The following is a 21143-nucleotide window of genomic DNA, read 5'->3' as shown; positions in this document are numbered from 1 at the left end:
AGATCGATTATATCCTATAAAGGTTCGATTATTCACATTAGAATTTATATTTTAGTTTTATTAATTAAAAAAATTAAAAATTATTAAAATATAAAAATTTAATTAAATTCATAAATTATTCGAATTAAATATAAAAATATTTAAATTTAATTCAATCAATGAATTAAATTATTTAAATTTAGATTCGATTTAATAATAATTAAATTTAAATTTAAATTTTATTTAAATTAAATTTAAATAATTTATGAATATTAATATATTATTTATATTTTTAATTTTAATTATTAGACAACATCGAAGCTTAATTATGAAATTACGACTAATTCTTCAACAAAAATACATGTAAAAAAATTATTAACAACATAATAAAATATTTTTCTGTAAAACATGAGTTACTATAATTAAATCATGTAAATAAATTAAAAAATACATTTAAAATAAAAAATCAATCAATTTAACTCAAACAAAAAGAAAAACCCTCAAAAGCAAGGTATCATAAAGAAATTCAGAAGACATTGCGACATTCAAATTATGGGGCACTTTCTATTAGAATTTGCCACCTTTAACTTCCTTAGATACGTAGTCATCGCCTTCTCATTTATTGCAGTCTCCTGGACATATGATGGCACCTAGGCCTCGTTGATTTTAACGGTAACATTGTGGTACATTGTCTGAGTTTTGAGATTTTTTTTTCAGGACATCTTTAATTCAATTTTTCTACCAAAAGACAAAAGTACAATGGATTGATTAAATATCTGATAACTTGGGATTTGGAAACCCATTGTCACAGAAGAAACTAGACATCCTCCACAAATTAAACGTTACATTTCACATTGTAGACAGTCAGAGAAAGAGCCATGCCGACATGATTTTGACCAAGGAATGGAGCATACCTCCATGATCATGTTAGAATTTGAAATATCAGAACAATACAATTAAGGGAAATCAGCTCAAACTTGACATTAATCTTCAGTTTGGGCATAGAAAACGCCACAATCATTGACTATAATACATTTATATATGATTGGATGCTTAAAAAAAACCATGATGCAGAGACATGCAAGAAAGAGGACCTCATTTTTAACCACTAAAATTTCATCAACATAATTGTACTTTTTCCACAATTTTTTCCACCCTTAAATTTATTAGATCAAAAGAAAAAAGCCAGACTAAAGCATCCAGATCAAAGGAGAATAACTTTACAGTTAAAACTTTTAAATAAGACCCACAAGAAGGGACAGATGGCCCACACTCTTTATTTAACTACTCGTATTCTTTGTTCAATTTCAAATCAAATTCATCTGCCTTTTCAAGTGCTCCCACCAGGGTAGATGCAATTATTGTAACCTGCAATCAAAGGAAAATTTTCATTCAGAAAAAGAACAAACACTAAAAAAGAAATGCTTGTCTAAGAGAAAGGCATGGATGCTAAGATAAGGAAGGGTATTGGATCTTATTCTTAATGATAAGGCACTAAAAAACGTCAAAACCTAAAATTTCATGATCGGAATCCCAAGGGATGATAAACCCAAGAGGAGAACATTGTGAAATACTAAGGATAAAACCCCTTAAAGCTAGAGCCCCTTAAGATGTTTAAATCAATGCAGATACCGCGAGAGAGCATAAGTCTATTCACATTATTAAAAGTGGACAGCTTTTGATTCCTAGAATTATTCATTTGCCCACCAACAAACCTAAAGTTGACAAAACTTGTGCCTATTGGAATATATAAAATGACCAACTTTAGATAAAAGATAAATTTTATAGAACTCATGTTAGGAGTGAACATGTTTACCAGGATTTTGTGATGTTAGTGTTGCCGTCTGTGAGAAATCACAATTCGATGGATTCTTGGCAGAAGTCTGGTAGTAAAGGTTCATGGCATAAGCAGCATGCGATGCTACAGTATTCGGTTCAAAACAGGCACCTCCTGGTTGGATTGGACTGCAGTCAATGCCTTGGCCACAAGCATAGTCTAGATTTGACTGCAATTGAGCATCAGAAATACCAGTCTTTGGCACACACCAACCTGTCGCATTTGGTTTTGGTTGAGGATTCACCGGAGTCTGGAACATAGAAAAAGCACAGAAGAACGTCACTTACCATGCAAATAACGTCATTCAGGAATTCAAATAGCCTTCTTATCCCTCAAACTCATGGCAACTATACAATGGATCATGCAATTCAAAGGTTCTGAAAATTTCCAAAAACATTTTCGCCCAGGCCTTTATTTGGTGGAAGAAAATCATTTTTCAGAGGCTTAAAGAATACTAAATAATAAGACTTTGCATTTTTTATAGTTAGGGAGAGACTACATGATTTATGGTATGCTAAATTTATCTTGAGAGTATATTTGACAGTTCATGTCAAGCATTGCCGGGCTGTGATTACTTGAGTGGAATTACTCTAAACTGATTTCGTCATACGCCTTAAGGTGGGAACATTTCCACTATAGGTTTTACTGCATAAAGCTGACTTTGAGCTTCCACAATACTTCATCTCTTAAAGCTGGCTTGAAATTTTGTCTTCATATTCATCTAGGCTCTAGTGATAAGTGTTTCCCTCTATTTTATAAGAAAACTAATTGTAAAGAACTTTTTTATTCAGCTTTTTGCCACCATGATATAAGCTTCAGATTAAGATTGTCAAAAATTCCTTTTAAGAATAAAGGAATTGGTTCTTCAACCATTGTTGATAAGGGTTTTTTTCTTCTTTTCTTTTCTTTATTGTTCAAATACTCACCTGACTACTCTTTGAAATCCCAGCATCATATGTCATTGAAAAGTCAGGCCTGAAAAGTCCAAATGCCCGTTCAGAACCAGGGCCTGGCTTCAAGTCCTCATCATAGAGTGCAAAGAGGTATGTATCCACAGATTTTCCAGGCATCAATGGAGTCCCAACCATTGATCTCAGATGTGCAACCAAATTCCCATTATAGGCTTTTGCATTCTCGATGCCAGGTCCAACTTCATTACTGTCCCCGCTATATGGCCATCCTGTCTCAGCAACCATAATCTCAACATCCTTGAACCCCATAGCACTCAAGGCAGAATGCACCGCATCCACCTGCACATCATAATCAAGTTATGGAGCTAATGATATTCCATCATTTGAATACACTCAGTTTCCAACTGATGAATCAAAATCTAAGCCAGCATCCTAGATCAAATTCAAACACAATAATTTTTCAATTAATTACAACAAACAGTAAATATTAAATGCCAAAATAAGTGGCCAAATCACTATATTATGGTAAAAATATAATCCTTTTACAGTAATATGAGGATTAGACTTTTTTAGACCTTTTTAAATGTTCACTTCTATGATGCATTCATCTACATCCAACCAGAAACAAAATTCTGGAAGAGCTAATCTATAATTATTGCAATGGCCCGCCTGTCACCCAGCACGATAAAGTCACATAAACTGCACTTAGTGGGTCCAATTATTCCATGAAAAAAGCCAAGAGGAATTAAAGAGATATAGTACTTAATAGGCATCACTAGATCGCTTCATCGCCTAGAGTTGGCTCTTTCTCAGACAAATGCATATATCACATGCTTTGTGTATATGCACAATAATTTTTTGTCAATTAGCATCTTATAGCAATAAAATTCATGAAAGACACAGCCCTGATCTTCACAGTTAATGGAGAAATGATGGTAGAATGGAAACTTTTAATGTGCAATGTCAGGATTTTCCACTCTTTGAGGTTGAAACATGCAATTTTGTAGAGTTCCCATTTTCATACGTTATGCCCTTGGCCAATTGCAACAAGATAATGAACTTAATCAAACTCTAAAACAAATTCAGTAGTTGGATAACTTTATTGTATCTGTCCCAAAAAAGGTGATGGAAAAAGGGTTAATGAATCAAATTACCTACTAACTCATTTGTATTTAGTGACACAAGGAAGAAAAAATCATCAAAACCATGAAAGACACGACAGAAGCCTATCATCACTTTCAGCAAAATTAACAACAAACTAATGAACAATCATCAAATGACAAGTGTTGTTTTAAATCATTAATCAACTCAAGATAAACCTAACTTGCAATCAAATAAAATTTTCTTATATCTACAAAGCACCCTGATTCAGAAAGAAACAGCCGGATTGGGAAAAGAAATAAAAGAAATTGTGGGTTTAAGTCAAAAGGTAAATCAAAACGATGATAACTTACAAATAAAAAAAATTCATACGATCTAATCCCTCAACATCCTACGTCAATGTCGTGGATCAGTGACCAAAACTAACGTATGTCCCACGTTTGTTCCATACTATAGTCTGTTGACTCACATGTCACTCTTTTTTTTTTTTTTTAACTGTTCGATAATCGAATGGAGGGAATAACTTTTTTTACAGTAAAAAATTAGTTCACACGTGAATTAAAAATTCCAATGACAATTAAATAATCAATTATTTTATACAAAAATGTTCTCATCTTCAAAAACATTCCTTGGAAAAGAAAAAGATTAATGCTTTTTGATTTTGAAAAATGCATTCAGAAATCAAATACAGTGTTTAAATTATAACTGACCTGGGCATCGAACATGTTCGTGTACTTGATCCCGTTTCCCGAGTCAACTCGTCCCGCGTTAGGTTGAAACAAGCAGAAGGCAAGCGTTTCAGGTCTTGAGTCACTTTGATAAGCGAAAAATGGGTATGGATTAATAGCAAAAGGGGACCCATTGTCCTTCTGAAACTGAAGCAAGCCCTTCAATGCCGGTTGATAACTCGGGCGAAACAACCCAGAAGATGGTGGGTCGGACTGACCCAACACTGCCATTGAATGAACCGTTGAGACCTTGATCTTTCCACCAAGTGAGGCCGCGTTAAGTGCATTTTGGACATTTAACATTGCCGGCAGAAGCTGGTTTATCAGGTTCGGGTCATTTGTAGACAAAACCTGTCAAGACAATAAATATTTTCAATTATGAACTGGAAAAAAAAAAAACTCTTTTTATTCATTTTCAATTTTCTAAAATTCAAGTTGGTTTTCACATGTAAAAGTTCTCACTTTTACTGAAATTTATGAACGATTACAAACTTTTTCTCTTTAATCTTTTTAAAAAATGAAAAAAGAAAAGGAAAATGCTAATTTTGGAAGGTGACCTCATTGCCAACAGTGATAAGAATGATCTTGCTAGCAGGGTAAAAAGGCAAAACATTGGAGTTAACCCACTGAGCAGCTGAGTTAGGATCAGAGGCCAAAGCTGGAATATCTCCATTAGCAGCTCCAATAACGATTCCAATTCCGGTGTTGGCTAAAGCTTTGATGATCGCAGGATCCGCCCCGTATAGCCTAACCTTTTCTATCAGCGTGGATTGTAGAAGTTTCGCAGTGGCTGATGGCGGTGGCAAGTTGTCAGCTACTTGCCCATAGTTCACTCCAATAAACGGCTCTGAACCTATTTACACAAAAAAAAACAAAAAACCAAAATTATAAAACTACTAAGTCAAGTTTGAAGTTAAGGTTTTGAAACTTGAAAGTGAAGTAACTGATAGTGATGCTGTTTCTTTCCAGTGCTTTCCTTTTCTTGGTCAAGGAAAACGAAAGGGAAAGAGATGTCGCTTTGGTAGTAAGAGACTTACTTGCGAAGCGAAGGCAGAGAGGGAGGAGGAGGGAGAGGAAGAGAAGGAGAGTTGCCATAAAAGGGACGATGGAGAGACAGAGAGATTGGCGAAAAGGAAATTTTTTTTTTTTTTTTAAATTAAGGTGTTGCTTATTGCTTAAGCTGAGTGTTTGAAACTTGGAAGGAATGTGTTTATATAGGGTGCACGTTGAGTGTCAGTATCAGTTTTAGTTTACAAACATCTGCAAGCAGAGAAATTACAAGGGAAATGAGTGTGGAAAAAGATTGGGTTTTGCAATCTTATATGTAAATTTCATGTAAATTTTCATTTATATAGGGTGCACGTTGAGTGTCAGTATCAGTTTTAGTTTACAAACATCTGCAAGCAGAGAAATTACAAGGGAAATGAGTGTGGAAAAAGATTGGGTTTTGCAATCTTATATGTAAATTTCATGTAAATTTTCATGAAAATTTGCTGTTCATGAAATAACTTTCTTTTACTTAAACTTTTATTTATTAAAAAAGATTGTAGTCATCATAACGGTAAAAAGTTGTAGAAAACTCAAAGCAGCTTCCTGGGTTCTGATTACTGATTGGAAATTTAACATTTTCAACCACCACGTGCTGGAGAGTGGGACCAATTGTGCTTTTGCATTTCATATTTCCAGTTTTTCCACTACTGTATGATGTAGTTTTTCAGCCTTTTTTTTTTTTTCCTATCAGGGAAAAGAATTTCATTTATTTTAGTTTGGCGTGTTAGTAGGGAGGGGGCAAAGAGGGACCATACATCGAAGATTTTGTGGTGATCTCATTTCTTCTATAGAGGCAAATCAAATTGTTCCACAAAAACCTTTCCAGGAAAGAGCTAGAGTAGGTTGTGATCCAAACCCGTACCTCTGTTTACCTTTCTGCCCAACTCCACGAATGCCATTAGACCCAAATTAAACCCGGCAGTAATATTTACATAAATTACTAACTAGTCGTTCAATTTTAGTTGTAATAGTAAAACAAATTGTAAAAATAGATATGCGATTAGTATTTCAATATCAGTGTATGAAAAACTAACATTAATATTTTAAAACAAGTCAATTTCTACTTGAAAAAAATGAGTGAAATTGAGATACTTATTACTTTATTCAATCTAGGAAGAAATTGATTGATTATAATATATTTCGGCTTTTGATTTTGAGGTTGATAGTTTGGTTTCTTAATTCCAATATTGGGACCGCTTGCCTTAATATCAAGCAACTTTTTTTTATAAAAAAAGTTATTCATATATTGTTCAGATGTTAAGCTACCTAAAAGCTAATATTTCTCTGAAATAAATATGATTTTGCCTGAACCGAGCCATGGTACCGCCTTGACTTGAACTTTATGACCATACCATAGCCTCAAGTGGAGCAGCTGTATCTGAGGAAGAAACTGGTGTCACTTTGTCTAATCTGGCTTTCTTTGGTTTATTAGAATCGGCCGTAAATGTATAGGAATATAAGATGGGTTCAATCAGCTGTGAAGAATTTGACCCACCAACTACTCCAGTACTGCTTGCGCCAACAGCGAAGGATTGCAATTGCATTGCAGCGGCTTGCCCCACTTTCAAAAAGTGACCTCCCATTGGACCTTCCTTGCCTATGATTGAACAGCGACGGAGAGAGAGAGTGAGGTTTTCGTATGCGAAACGTCAATTTCCGGCCCATTTCCATTGCTCAAGTACAAACAAATTCAGCGCGCTCGACACTTCTTCATGTTGATTTAGAGGAGCACATATATGGACAGACACATGAACCTTTACTCAGATCCACGCCAAGTTTCACCTACAGATTCCTTCCAGTTTATCCATCGCTATCATGTAAAAATTATAACGTAGCCAAATCAAATAATATTATTTTTATATAACCAATCCCCAGTTTCAAGCACAGGAAATACTACAAACATTTTATATTCAAGCTACGTTTTGCAATCAATTATCTTGATACTTTCATTCGATCATTTGACACAATATTGATATATGTTTTTGTTGCTCAAATAGCTGAATTCAAATGATCCCATTCTCCTAAATCAAAAAAATAAATAAATAAGCCTAGAGCACTTATAATCGCACTTAGGAAACGTATGGACTGATAGTAATAAGCAACAGCTTGGACATCATTGTCATAAAACAGTGTCCCCTAACCATGTGAAGTGTCATTTGCGTCAGAAAAGAAAAAGGTACAATATTGTTTTGAGTATTGTCATAATATGTTAACATCATTGGGGAAGGCAGTTTCGCCCCACTACTTTAAGCGGACCAATATACTATTAGTTGCAAACTAGTAATTTGTAGTTACTACTACGTTTCACATTTTTTTACCTGAGTTCTTGTTTCCAGTACATCCAAATAAATAAGCAGATTGAATCTAAGAAAAGCTGCATGCGCAAAAACACATATTAATTCATTTACAAAATCCAAAAGCAGAATATTATAAAAACAAAGTTCAAATTACAACATAAATAGTTGCAAAAAGCTCCAACTTATCTCAAGAAAACAAACACAAAGAAAGAGATCATGGAAGATTCAAACTGTTCAGAGTATAACTGAAGGAATAGACCAGATGATGACCAACAGATGTGTCATAAATATATAGACAGCGATTGTATCAAGGCTACAAAAGAAATCAAAATCACCCACAGCTGTCTAAGGAAATAAAAGAATAAAGTAGAAAAGGAAAAGCTAAATTGTCGATTCAAATAAATCTCAATTAACCTCCTGAGTGCGAGACTGGAGTAGTTTCAAACTGGCCATCCTTGAATACATGGATATACTGTTGCGGCAAAGAATGCTCCCCCTACAACAGAAAACATTGTAAGCAAACAATGTAACCTAACGCTGTCATTTCATAACATGATGCTGACACAAAAATAATTAATGGAATATAACAACCATTAAACTACTTATACATTAATCTACAACATTTTAGAGGAGAGAAAGCACATTGCCTATCTTTGCTTGGTGCTTTGAGACTTATTCCTACAGTAGCTAGTGCAAATAGAGGTAAGAAAATGACATTAATACACCCTAAATTATCTGAAACAAGGGTCTGATTAAAAATTTAAATGCAGATACCTCTTTCAAGCTGATATATATAAGACCCCAAAAATATTCTTATACGTATAACAGTCAAAGGACCGTCTAACATTGAAGTTAATTACATAAACATGCTTTTATGTTCTTACATTTCTAGGGTGTACGATCATAATAATGTTGTAAGGAAATGCAAGCAACCATGTAACCAAAACAAAGGATCAAATCTCAAACTAAACCAACCAAGAAAAGCAAAATATCTTCCTTCCACTGTTCCAGCTAACCATTGTAATCAAGACTTCAAGTTTATAATTAAATTTTAATTAGCATTTTCCATTCTTACTCATGCTACTAACAGTCTTTCAACTGAAATCAAGAAAAAACATTTAGTGGCACATGAATATTGCAGTTTTAACACAAACATTGCTTTCTATAAGACATGGCAACCAAATGGATAACAATGCAATTCAGGCCAACTATTCTATAAGTAACATAAATGAATTACAAACTGAAGGAAGGAGAATATAGGTAATCAAGAAAACCTTATAGTCAAAAGGTTCAAAAACACAGGAAAAGGCTTGTCAACTTACCCAGTCACCATCAGACCCAGCAGCAGGTACTAATACATTGATCTCACTTGACTTTGCCGTTGTTATAGATGCCCCTAAAGAATCTTTGCTTAAGTACAACTGACAGCCAGATGTGTTGTCCACTGAAATTGTAGGAGCAGAACCCTAGAACAGCCACAAAATAGATAATCATAAGCATAAACACTATCAATCACGAATTACAGCAACAGTAAGTAGTAACAATATCAAAGAGCATGGAACAAAAGCCAATTATGTGCTAATTTATGGCACATGATAGCATAGCCAGAATTTGCTTGCAAGGTATTTATATCAGAAGGAAGAAGAAGAAAGATACCTGGCATTGCACCTCAACACCATTGCAGTTTACTATCTCACAAGCAGCCACAACGTCCTGCACATTTAAGCAAATATGTTACACTTCTGAAAAATAGAAATGTTGAAAGTAGGTTTTTGCCATACAAACCTGAAATACCACTCCCATCTTAGTGCATTTGTCAATTGTTATATTGTTGACTTTCCCTACAAAATATCACAAAACCGCTAAGTTGCTCATGACTTTTCAACATTCATCTCTTTCAAATAACAAAATGATTAACAAAGGCAAAGCAAACAATTACACATGTAAAGAAATTACAATGCAGTGTGAAAAATAAATCAGGCATTTTGATATAATAAACTTACCCTGAATCTGCAAAACAGAATCCTTGCATCCAAAAACATATACAGACTGTTTGGCATCACAGTCATCAATAACTAAGTTCTTTCTTCCAATTTGGTTCTCAACAACCCACCTGCCAATATTACAAGTAAGAGACACTTAACAATTCAAATACCACTACCAACCACCTAAATAAAAATTAAACAAGCATACAGAAATCATGCACACTTACTTACGACCCATTTGCAGCTCCAGTTTTGGTGGTCCTGCTTTAGAGAAAGAAGATGAGCTGGAGCGTGTTTCCTTTTCGAGAGCACTAACAACGCCTGTTCTATCTGTACGGTTCTTTGTCTTCATATCAGCAGTAACCTTCTTCAGGCCTAGACATTAAGAGAATCAGATATTAGGGGCTCAATATAGACAGAAAAGATAGACAGCAAGGCAGAAGAGACGGAGGGGAAATAGGATACCTGCAGTAACATTCCCAGTATTGATTTCTTGGAAAACAGCTGCCATCCCTTGTTTTGGATGTGATGAAGAAGGTTGAGAAGGTTCTGAGCTGAAAAGACAAGCAGGTGGAGGAGGAGGAGGTGCGGGGGCACCTGGTGGAGGAGCTTTTGATGGAGCACTAGATGCCTTTTTACCAGAAGCACTCCATACTGGGCCAAGAGGATAATGACTTTTGACATAATCCCTTAGACCTGGCAAATACAGCTCCTTCAAAGCTTTGGCCCACTCAACATGGTTGGGATCTTTGTTTCTGTACTCTACAAGCACCTGATATTTACAGTACATATTTCAATACCAACCAACCAGAAATTTTGCTCAAATGTACGAACATATCAATTGACAATAGATGAAAAAGATACAATCAGAATGCGTTAACCACCACTTACAAAAAATTTCAATATATTAAAGTTTCTCACTATAATATATATATATATATATATATATATCTGTTGCATAAAAAAGAGAGGTTTATCCGACCAGCATCATTGACCAATTTTTTAAGAAAGAAAGAAAGAAAGAGAAAAAAAAAACATTAACATATGGAAATGATAAGAAGATTTAGCAACCCTGTTAAGCATCCAATGCCGTTCCTTAATTTTCTTCCTTAATCTCAAAGCAACAGATACATGCATAATGGATGTCTGTTTCCAGGTTGAGTTGCTGGCTTCCTAAAAGTAAAAAAGTACCTTGTTGTTGTAAAATTCAGCCATTTGCCAACCATCTTCCACATGTGCAATTGGCATGCTCATACCTTCAAGAGAAAAGCATTACCAAGAATCAAACAGCAAGTGGCAGCATATCAGATGTTATTGTCATATAAAATTATAAAAAGGCTATTTACACGTAGCAAGACCTTCACTGGATATGATGATTTACACAACAAGCAGCATCACAACTTATATTCTTTAGCTAAAGGCCTAAGCATGAAAAGCAGGAGTGGAGGTCACACTTTTTCCAGAAGTGTGATTAGTTTAAAGCATGAGCCTAATTCAAGCTGTGAACAAAGGCAGAAATATAATCCACACTTTAAACAGATAGTGTAAACCAGACTCCTGATTTTGTTCAACATAAGTTAGGAGTTATGCTACACCCCACACGTGAATCACTTCATTGTGCAAATACAGTTATGTGCAAATAGGGCACCACATACATTCACATACCACAATCTTTTCCAGTGTAAGCAATCCATGCTAAAGCTGAAAGACTGTCCCCAGCACTCTTCAAGTGGTTGTAAAAATCAGATCGCCTCCCTTCTGCCATGGCATTAGCCTTCATGATCACTTCATTTAGTGGTTTGAGAAATTCAGCCAAGCCTGCCATATCAGGTTTCTGTACCAACAGAGCAGAATACGTTAAAAATTTCATGAGCACATTAGAGCCACTGAATACGATACTAGCAAAGTAAAAGGATAACAAGCAGACAGCAGCTAGAAGATCAATATTTTGCCCTAGCATCTAAAACCAATTTATTCAAAAAAACAAATAACATCAAACATTCAAGCCATGAAATGTTAATTTCCTCTATGACAACATCTTCTTTAGACAGCTTCCTATAAACTATATGACCCAAATGCTTCTCCGCGAATATTATTTGCTAAGAAATGGCCAAATAATGTCATATCTCAATAATTATCATGCTTTCTTAAGATCGTGAAACAATTATGGTCAAATTTCAAACATAAATGGACACTCTCCTATTGGAATCAACGGTATTAGATCTATCTAATAGATAAAATGTCTCTGCATAGCACCTAAAACCAAAACCTCTTCTATACAATCATCACAACTATAAATATTTTATACCTGAATCTAATTCACTGTATTTCACATAATTCATCACAAAATAAAATAATAAAAAAAAATAGTAATAAAAAGCTCAATCAAACAAAATAGGCACAATAAAATTTAATTAAATAAAAGGAAAAGAAAAACTGTAACCTGAGTTTGCTTGATCTCGATCAGAAGCTTCTTTTGCACAGAGAAAGCCTCGAGAAGAATCTTAGTCACATCCAGCACTTGACCTCCAATCTTCTCCGCAGCACCGGAAACCCTAGCCACATATTGAGCCATCAGATCGTCAAACGCCACAATCGAGGGATCCGAAGCCACCTCAACACTGCCATCCGGTAAGCCTCTCGCCGAAATTCCACCGGCCGATAGAGCCTCCAGCCGCGCCACCGCGGCCTCCAACCTCTCTATCAGCTTCCCCTCCATACTCAAAACTAAACTCTCTCCCTTCACTCTACAAAAATGCTCCAATTCACTTTAAAATTTCTCGAAAATTTTGAAATTGGTCCCTAGAGCAGATCTGGAGTTTGAAATGATTTACATAACTACTTTTTAATTCTCTTTTTTTTTTCTTTTTTTTCTTTAATCGCCGAAAGGTCGGAGAGAGAGAGAGAGAGAGAGAGAGAGAGAGTGTGTGTGTGTGTGTGTGTGTTTGTTTGTTGTCGCAGGATTTGTTTTTAAGAGATTGAATCTGATGAAGACACGTGTCGGTAATACAGGATTACCGCAAATGGCAAAAAATTATATGAATATTGTTTCTTTTTGATGTTCCAGCTGAGGAAAGGGGTTAATCAATTGAACAGAACAATCAAGGATGGCAATGATATTAGTTTGATAACCATGAATTTTAGCCGTTTCTTACCCAGACAAGGCACTTCAGGTTTGGAAACATTTGCTTGTTTTGATTGACATGATTTCGGTCTCTTTACCGGGAACATGCTACTCAGCACGACTGTTCAACCATGTGCCTACGACTGGAGTCCCATAATGGTGTGAACCAAAAATGATACAACATCAAACTTTTCGGGTCAATGTTACTTTTTTTCCTGTTCACTGAAGCCCCACATTGGAATCAGTGGTATGATTTAAGCTGTTTACCTATCCTGGCAAAATGGTGCTGCCATTTCCTGCTAAAAACAAAGGGGGTAGGCTATTTCAACAAACAATGACATATCCAGTGTCCACAACAAAAGTAACCTTGGAGCAGTTTACTAGGCATTGTCGGTGAAAGCAACATAGAAATACTGCCTTGTGATGTTGGTGAAACCAACAGGATACCAAGTTCAAGTTAGGTGGTAACTGAATATTGAAGCATTTCCTCTTCTGTTAGGAGTTATCATTTCCCAAATTCCCAAACGGTTTCTTCATTCTCAGGCACTTCTTAATCTGGTAAGAAATCAGTTTTCAAATTCTATATTAAGTTGCAGATAAGTGATCGATGGTTCTATTCTTGCAGTGGCGGGTTTAAATTGCTAAATAATCGTAAATGAATTCACAAGTTTCAATTGTTTTTCAAGTCATCGGCTTCATGATATCCACAGTATCTGACATTTACGGTAAATATGGCAAAGTGAAAGAAGTTTTACACCTCTGCTCACTTCAAATACCATGAATGTCAAAGCAGAAATTAAAGATCTTACCTTTAGTTATAGAAGCTTATTAGCAAATAATTTAGCACTGGAAACATGTCGCGGATGAGAAAAATGTTTGTCACCTGTATTTAAACAATACTTCCTTTATATGGAACAAGTCTTTGGCAGACATCAAGTATATCATGGTCTTCATCAATGCAAGAATAGACAGGATTGACATTCTTAAACAGACTGGTATAATATCAAATATTAAAAGGCAAGTGCATATTGTTTTACAAAAAAAGAGGGGGTACATATTTACAAGGCTAGTTGAAATCTAAAATGCCACAGTGTATCAACAAAAAGTAACCAAGAAAAATTATATATGTGCACATCCAAGGTGAGTAATCTTTTCATGTAAACTAGTAGAGAACTTATTCTACAACATAATCTGACCTTAGGAACCATACTGCCTTGAACCAACAACAATTATCTCCATCTTGATTTCTCTGCATCAACATTCTCAACACGCTTTGGATAGGGAATTTTCTTGGATATTGGCACAGAAGATGGAATGGTATCTCTCTCCTGCGCCAGCCGGTGCTCCTGCAGAAAAAGGAACAGGTTCAAAACACTAAAAGCAAGGGAAAACAGAATCAAAATATGATGGAAAAGTCATCTCAAGGAAATAGAAATGGGTAATTCCCTTGCGGATATAATGACAATCAGATTAATACATCAGCATGTTTTAAGGTTTTTATAAACATATTAACCATCAACAACTGTTGGTCCCTGGCATGCTTGATGTCCTAAGTGCTCGGTGTGGATAAAAATTCTTCAAAAAGAGCATGAAATCTTGCACTCACAGGAATTAAAAAGTACATGTACTAAGGACTCAATATGTGTTATCAGTGGGATAAAAGAGTTCAGACATCTAATACTCAACTGAGCCCATATGGCTCCCTTTTATTGAAAACTCATTCTTTACGAGGAAAACTTTGGCCATTGACATAAACAAAATAAAACTTCACTTCATGGAAAGAACATGAAAATATGCTTTTCTTGACCACCAGGACCAATCAAATCTTGAAATTAAAATAAAACTGACGACAGACCATTACAATAAAGGTTATGGCATGTTATTAGTAATCAAGGACTAATTATAAAAGGTTATGGAGAAAGCATGTGAAAGAAGGGCTTACAGAGCGGAAAGGAAAATCATCTGCCTCAAGCATATGAACAATCTGCCCCATTTTTGGGCGCTTATTGGCATCCAAATCTATACAGCGGAGACAAACAAGCAATGCTCGTTTCAAAGCCCTAGGTGAGGGTTGAACTTCAATCAATGGGTCCACAAGATCTTCTCCACGACGACTTGCTACCATACCTTTGAACCAATCAACTAAGTTCATCTGAAGCACATCAGAAAGAAAAGGTGTTATTATGGTGTTTTGGCAGTATTGCAAGAGAAACATTGTTTTTACCTCTCCAGGTGGCCTAGAATAATCAATTGGGCTTCTCCCTGTAATTATCTCCATGAGTAGAACTCCAAAACTATAGACATCACTTCCCTCATTAAGCATACCTGTGCTTGCATATTCCGGGGATACATAACTGCAGAGAAAAAAATATATATCACACAATAAGAACTAATGGTGTAGGGTATAAATATGTTTCCATCTGCCAAAATATAGGCGTGGTTATGAAAGAGAACAAACCCAAATGTCCCCATTACACGTGTAGTCACATAGCTTGCTTCAGAACCCAAGAGCTTGGCTAATCCAAAATCTGATACTTTTGGGTTCCACTTTTTGTCCAGAAGAATATTACTTGATTTTACATCGCGATGCACAACTTTAGGTTCCAGCCCTTCATGCAAATAGGCTAACCTGCAAAAGAAGCAAGAAACATAACAATTTAGTGTAGGGAAAAAGGATGGAAGTATGACAAAAACTAAAACCACCGCCTGCACAGGTTAAAATTACAATAAGAAGATACAAAATAATTTCACAGAAGGTTTTGATGAAACCTCTGCTGCTCTAAGCAGATATTTCTTGAGTATTTGTAAGGTTTTTATTAATGTTTCAATTTTCAGTTTTCTTCTTCTCACTGGATATGATCCTATCATTAAGGATAATAAGTAACAAATGTGAAAAAAAATTTCTACGAAGACAAATTGACAAGATTAATGCCACTTAAGATGGTATGCAACTGCACATGTAAAAATTATTTTTCAAGCAGAGGCAAGAAAATAATGCTTCATGAGACTGGGAAAGGAAAAAAAAACAAAAAGAGGGAATTCCTCACCCTTTTGCCGTTCCTATTGCAATCTTCATTCTTATATCCCACGTAAGAGGACTAATAGGCCCTACATCACCATGCAACCATTGCTCCAAGTTCCCATTGTCAACGTATTCATACACAAGCATCCTGAATAAATAGTAATTTAGTATTGCCAGTTCATTTCCATTAAAGATGTAAGGTTTGTCTGTCAAGTGGCATATACAAAAATTACCTTCGAGCTCCTTCCGCGCAATATCCAACTAGACCAACCAAGTTCTTATGCCTCACTTTGCCAATGGCTTCAACTTCCACGCTGAACTCCTTCTCTGCTTGGCCCCTGTTAACAATGCAACAGGAATTTTGCTTAGAAAACAATTAAACTAAACAAAGTAAATAAATAAATAAACAAAACTTGATTCCCATTTACCAGTCAACTCAAGAGTAAGGACAAAACAAGGAAAGCCAAAGTAAAAGCAAAGAAAGTGAAAAACAGTTCGATTGTTTTATTCGAATATTAAAAAAAGAAACACGATTAGCTAAGTTGGTTATGCACTCGCTTAAGATGACATCGTGATGTTCAAAAGTAACACCAAAATAATAAAGAACAAAGTAACCATTTTTTTACTTTCCCTAGTTCTGCGGCACGCAACAAAGACAAGAAATTTACTTTATTTAAAATAAAAAAAGCAATCCAAAGCCAGATTGTAGTCAAGTTACAATGTTAGACCCAATTTAAAAGAAACATAATCTTTAACAGTCTGTCTTAGATCTAGCATGCATAAGATAAAATAACCAAGATAAAGATTTTCCAGGAAACTGCTTTGTCTTTTCCCTAGAAACAAACGGAGTAATAAAAGCATGATCTCGTTCATCGTTATGAAATTAAGAGGTTCACTTTACGTACTTGTTATTAAGCAGATTTTTTACAGCAACGACAGAACCGTCTTGCAAAATGCCTCTGAATACGACACCGTATCCACCTTCACCGATCACATTCTCCTCGGCGAATCCACGTGTCGCCATCTCGAGCTCCTTCATGCTATACCACCGACCCCACCCGATATTCTGAACATCCGCCGACACATCACTGGCTCCCGAGGCATCATCGCTAACTCCTTCGCTACTCTTCTTGGGAACGACATTCCCCATTTTGCCCTCCTCTGTAAAGCAACCTACGTTTTGATCCAACGCCTTGATCTCCACGATCTCTTTGGAGACCAACGGAATAAGACCTGAGCTATGCTTCACCTTCCGCTTGCGCGCGTTTCTGTTTAGACGGAAACATAAGAAGATTGCGAAAGAAAACAGAAGTACGAAGACTACGAGGATTGAGATTACTATATAAAGTTTAAGTTTGAACAACGGTGTTTTTGATGAAAGAATATGAGTTATAGAATTGTTTTCGTTGTTGTCGTCGGTTTCGCCGGTGACCGGCATTGGTTCCGGCGAGGGATGGAATTTTCTGGGAAAAGTGAAAGAAAATGTTAAGAGAAATAGCGATTAGAAAGAAAGATTTCAAGGAGGGCTTAAAGAGTGGTAAAAGTAAGGGAACATAGTGGTTTCGATGCTTTAAAGAGAAAGAAAAAAGAAAGCTTCAACGGATACAAAGGAAAAAACAAAAGTGAAGCAAGACATGGATGATGAGTTGTAACTATATTGGGTTTTGGGTTGGCGTATGCGGCTTTATTACGGGAATGCCACTGTAGGCTGATTACTCGCTCTTCTTCTGCTTTAAAATGACTAAAATAACCCGAAAGACCAAAGCCCCCTCTCATTTGTTCTCTTTTTCCTTAATCAACGATGAAAATGATGATTACAGTACTATTATGAATCTTTAATTCGTAATTTATTAGTTTTAATTATGATAAATTTTGGAGTAACAAATCATATTTAATTTCATTAGAATAAACATTTAATCATATTCAATTCAATAATAAATTATTAAATTTAAGAATATATTCATTAAATTTTTATTTTACAAAATAATTTTTTTTGTATCATTTGAAAGGGAAAAAAAACTTGGAAAGTGTAGAGGAGGAAGATGTTAAGCAAAATTCAAGGGAAAAAGCATGTGCAGATCATGATGAACTGAGAAACTAAAGCAAGATCTCTTTGTGATTGAGTTCCTTAATTTGGAGCAAAGATTCTCCGACAACAAGAAGATCTTTAACATTTGGACGAGACGAGATTAGGTTAAAAATACTATGCCGAACAACAAGTTTTCAGTTCTTTTTTGTTTTTCAACCAATTTTTTTCAGGGAACAATGGCCGGTCAGCCTTTACGTAGATCACAATTTAAGCCGACCAGAATTCCACGAGATTTGAACAGCATCGGACATCCCCCATTTGCCTGGTTGAATGTGAATGTCGAATGTAAACTTGCTACCTAATGGCCATTCGTCCGGTAACCTCCTTTTGCTTGGTTTTAACAACTGGTTTAAATTCTTGATCCCAAAAAAAATACACCCTTTTTTTTTAATACTGTTTAAACCATGGAAAATTACAGTTATGGTAGTAGTTTGAAACTTTCCAAATACAGATCTGTATTTATTGCAGATCAGAAGAAATTGCAGTAGGTGAAATTGCCCTGGTGTTAATCATTTTTGTCATTGCTTCTCACCAATGCAACCTTGCTTCAACAATCATTGCCAAAAATGAAATTTAAAAACACAATAAATCTTTGTCGAATTCAACAATTTAAATTGTAATAACTGAAACATGAAATTAATAATAATAATAATAATAATAATAATCATATTATTAATTTAAAATTCAACTAATTTTTTCATGTTAAATTATATGAAACCTAAGTACTATTCTAATATAAATACGTACTTATGTTTAAAAGGCTATCGATTATTGCACGTAACTGTTATAAGTATTTTATTCCACGAATTTAATTTTATTATTCACAAATAAAATCTAAGATCATTTTTTTTTTTGTTTTCATTTAAAAAATAAAATCATCTTATAGAAAGCTTGAGGTTTTTAAATCTTCAAATGAGAAAATCTTGTGTGTTAGACAAATTGCAATATTTGACCATTAAGATATATTGCACATCATAGCTACGTACTCTCTAGCGTCAATGATTTTGAAAACACAACTAATCTACAATTAAGCAACAACTAATATGTAAGTTAATGAGTTAATCCAACATTATTGATCAACTGGAGGGGGTTTCTTGTAAATTTGACAAATGGAGGCCTGCTTTTTTTGTCGGTGTTGCCGTAGCCTTCCCGAAGAATACAACGGTGGCACGATGAGAGCGGGGCCCCTGAAAACCATATTAATGAGAAATGTGGGGAATTCGTGAGTTAGGAAATGGGGGCAGCACAGATTTAATTGGAGCGCCAGGTTTATGCTCAAACCATTTCAGATTTTTCCAGTTGTCGTGAATTGAAAAGTTGTTGTAATCCAGAAAAGGCTGCAGTTTGGGCTAATAATTAGTGCCCATATGTATCCAAAGAAAATAAAAACAGTGGTCACTGGTAAGTGTAATTAAACGTCTGAATGACACGTTTGTAAGTTATTCAGATTAATTTTGATTTAATTATTATTGAATTAATTTTTTGAATTATCGATTTAATTAAATTTAAGTATTTTTATATTTGATTTAGATAATTTATAAATTTAATTAATAAATATTTAAATTCAAATTTTAGTTTAAACACAAATAATTAAATTTTTATTGAATATAAAAATTAAATTTATTTTTATATATTAATTAAATATAATAAAATAAATTTAAATAATTTAATTTTTATATCAAGTGAAACTTAAACTAAATAATAAAATTCAATTGAGTTTGAATCAAATTTTGAATTCAATTTGAATTTAATATTATATCAATTCAAACTTAATTTATTATATTCTCATATGCACTTATTTAATTTTTGTCGATCAATAAGATTTGCCGTCAATCTAAAACTTAATTTTATTAATTGATATAATTATATCTAAAAACTATAGTAACAAGTGGTCCATCTTAAATTAGAGAAATTATCTCATTTATTAATAAATAAGTTTTTCGATTTTGCAAGTGAGGTTAATAAAATAATTAATGTCTTTTAAAATACATTTAAAATAAAAAATTAGTTTTAAATAATAAAACATGTGATAATTTTTTAATCTCATTTATAAAATTTTAAAAACCAGGCTATTAGTTTATTAAAATGGGATTCTTTGGGTTCTCCCAAAATTATTTATCAATCGATAGAGATGACTTATTTTTCAATCGTTTGTCACAAGTGGTCCATTTTCAATTATTTTGAAAGTTGTTATCAATTGATAGCGATGAAATCCTTTTTCAATCGTATCATACAATTATCCGTGTGTAATTTTAGACTCTTAAGGGGCCAACAGAAACTAAAATTTTCCATTTTTTTCACAAGGAGAAGTCACAACTACTCACCTTACATGATGTGTCCAACCACTCCAGCAATGTCATTAAACATGAGCTCATTAGCTCGTGAAGTTGCGTGAATCATCGAAAACATTTGTGAATCGACTCTGCCATTGAAACTTGGATCTAAATTTTGAAATCTTCTTCGATAAAACAAGCAAAAATCATGGAGAGGGATTGCCATATCAGCATATACACGATAAACACGGGATCATTTTAGGTACCATTTTTTTATTATATATTTTCAATTATCCAATCATAATAAAAAATCAGATAAAGTTTATTATTTATAAATGTGAATTTATAATTAATTAATTATAATATAATAATTATAAGTGATATTTTTAATACACGAAATGTTGTTGAATGCAAGCAAACTAAAAGAATCTGTTTGGTTCAAACTGAAAACAAAACAAAAATGACAATCAGAACGGTTAGTTTATTGTAATCACAACGGTTGCATCTAAAATCAGACAATAACAAGTAGTAAGAAAGAAGAACAAAAAAAACAAAAACCTTGATGAAACTTGTCTAAACTTGCTAGTGCTTCTGTCTGATAGGATTGGTTGGAGTTGGGACCAACTCCTAAAGTCCCACGCGGTATGGGACCAAAGCAACAAAAATTTGTAGGATTTGCAGTCATTAAGGGTGCTACGCTCTGGGAAACACTGAGATGCCCCACGCTGGTGCAATGTGTTGTATTGA

The 21143-nt window shown here is 34.5% G+C and overlaps 3 protein-coding genes across 7 annotated transcripts; all 3 read right to left on the bottom strand.

The window, feature by feature from the left end:
• Positions 1 to 1058: 1058 nt before the first annotated feature.
• LOC111308867 (glucan endo-1,3-beta-glucosidase 7-like) lies at positions 1059 to 5742 on the bottom strand. Its single transcript, XM_022907534.2, has 6 exons — positions 5594 to 5742; positions 5114 to 5409; positions 4539 to 4907; positions 2743 to 3066; positions 1796 to 2066; positions 1059 to 1347 (listed from the first exon to the last, which is right to left on the bottom strand). Exons 1-6 carry the CDS (start codon positions 5649 to 5651, stop codon positions 1310 to 1312), a joined length of 1356 nt encoding a protein of 451 aa, XP_022763269.2. The 5' UTR covers positions 5652 to 5742; the 3' UTR covers positions 1059 to 1309.
• A 1066-nt stretch (positions 5743 to 6808) lies between these two features.
• On the bottom strand, positions 6809 to 12831 carry LOC111308866 (cyclase-associated protein 1-like). Of its 5 annotated transcripts, none has more exons than XM_022907532.2 (12): positions 12332 to 12831; positions 11554 to 11722; positions 11080 to 11144; positions 10354 to 10660; positions 10116 to 10263; positions 9907 to 10016; positions 9689 to 9744; positions 9560 to 9616; positions 9226 to 9369; positions 8318 to 8399; positions 7925 to 7980; positions 6809 to 7416 (listed from the first exon to the last, which is right to left on the bottom strand). In XM_022907532.2, exons 1-12 carry the CDS (start codon positions 12605 to 12607, stop codon positions 7363 to 7365), a joined length of 1524 nt encoding a protein of 507 aa, XP_022763267.2. In that variant the 5' UTR covers positions 12608 to 12831; the 3' UTR covers positions 6809 to 7362. The 5 variants fall into 5 exon arrangements, with proteins under 5 accessions (XP_022763267.2, XP_022763266.2, XP_022763268.2 ...); XM_022907531.2 differs by having other exon boundaries at positions 6809 to 7388; XM_022907533.2 differs by lacking the exon at positions 7925 to 7980 and having other exon boundaries at positions 7223 to 7388.
• Positions 12832 to 13987: 1156 nt separating this feature from the next.
• Positions 13988 to 17682, bottom strand: LOC111308865 (putative receptor-like serine/threonine-protein kinase At4g34500). Its single transcript, XM_022907526.2, has 7 exons — positions 16940 to 17682; positions 16268 to 16372; positions 16060 to 16182; positions 15471 to 15641; positions 15237 to 15366; positions 14955 to 15164; positions 13988 to 14358 (listed from the first exon to the last, which is right to left on the bottom strand). The coding sequence occupies exons 1-7, from the start codon at positions 17470 to 17472 to the stop codon at positions 14242 to 14244; spliced, it is 1389 nt and encodes a 462-aa protein (XP_022763261.2). The 5' UTR covers positions 17473 to 17682; the 3' UTR covers positions 13988 to 14241.
• Between the last annotated feature and the right edge of the window lie 3461 nt (positions 17683 to 21143).

Source organism: Durio zibethinus, chromosome 2 (genome assembly GCF_047325235.1).
Source record: "Durio zibethinus cultivar Kanyao isolate XHJ-2024 chromosome 2, ASM4732523v1, whole genome shotgun sequence".
Taxonomy (NCBI): domain Eukaryota; kingdom Viridiplantae; phylum Streptophyta; class Magnoliopsida; order Malvales; family Malvaceae; genus Durio; species Durio zibethinus.
The sequence above is the reverse complement of the archived record's forward strand: the minus strand, read 5'-3'. Positions and strand labels throughout refer to the sequence as shown.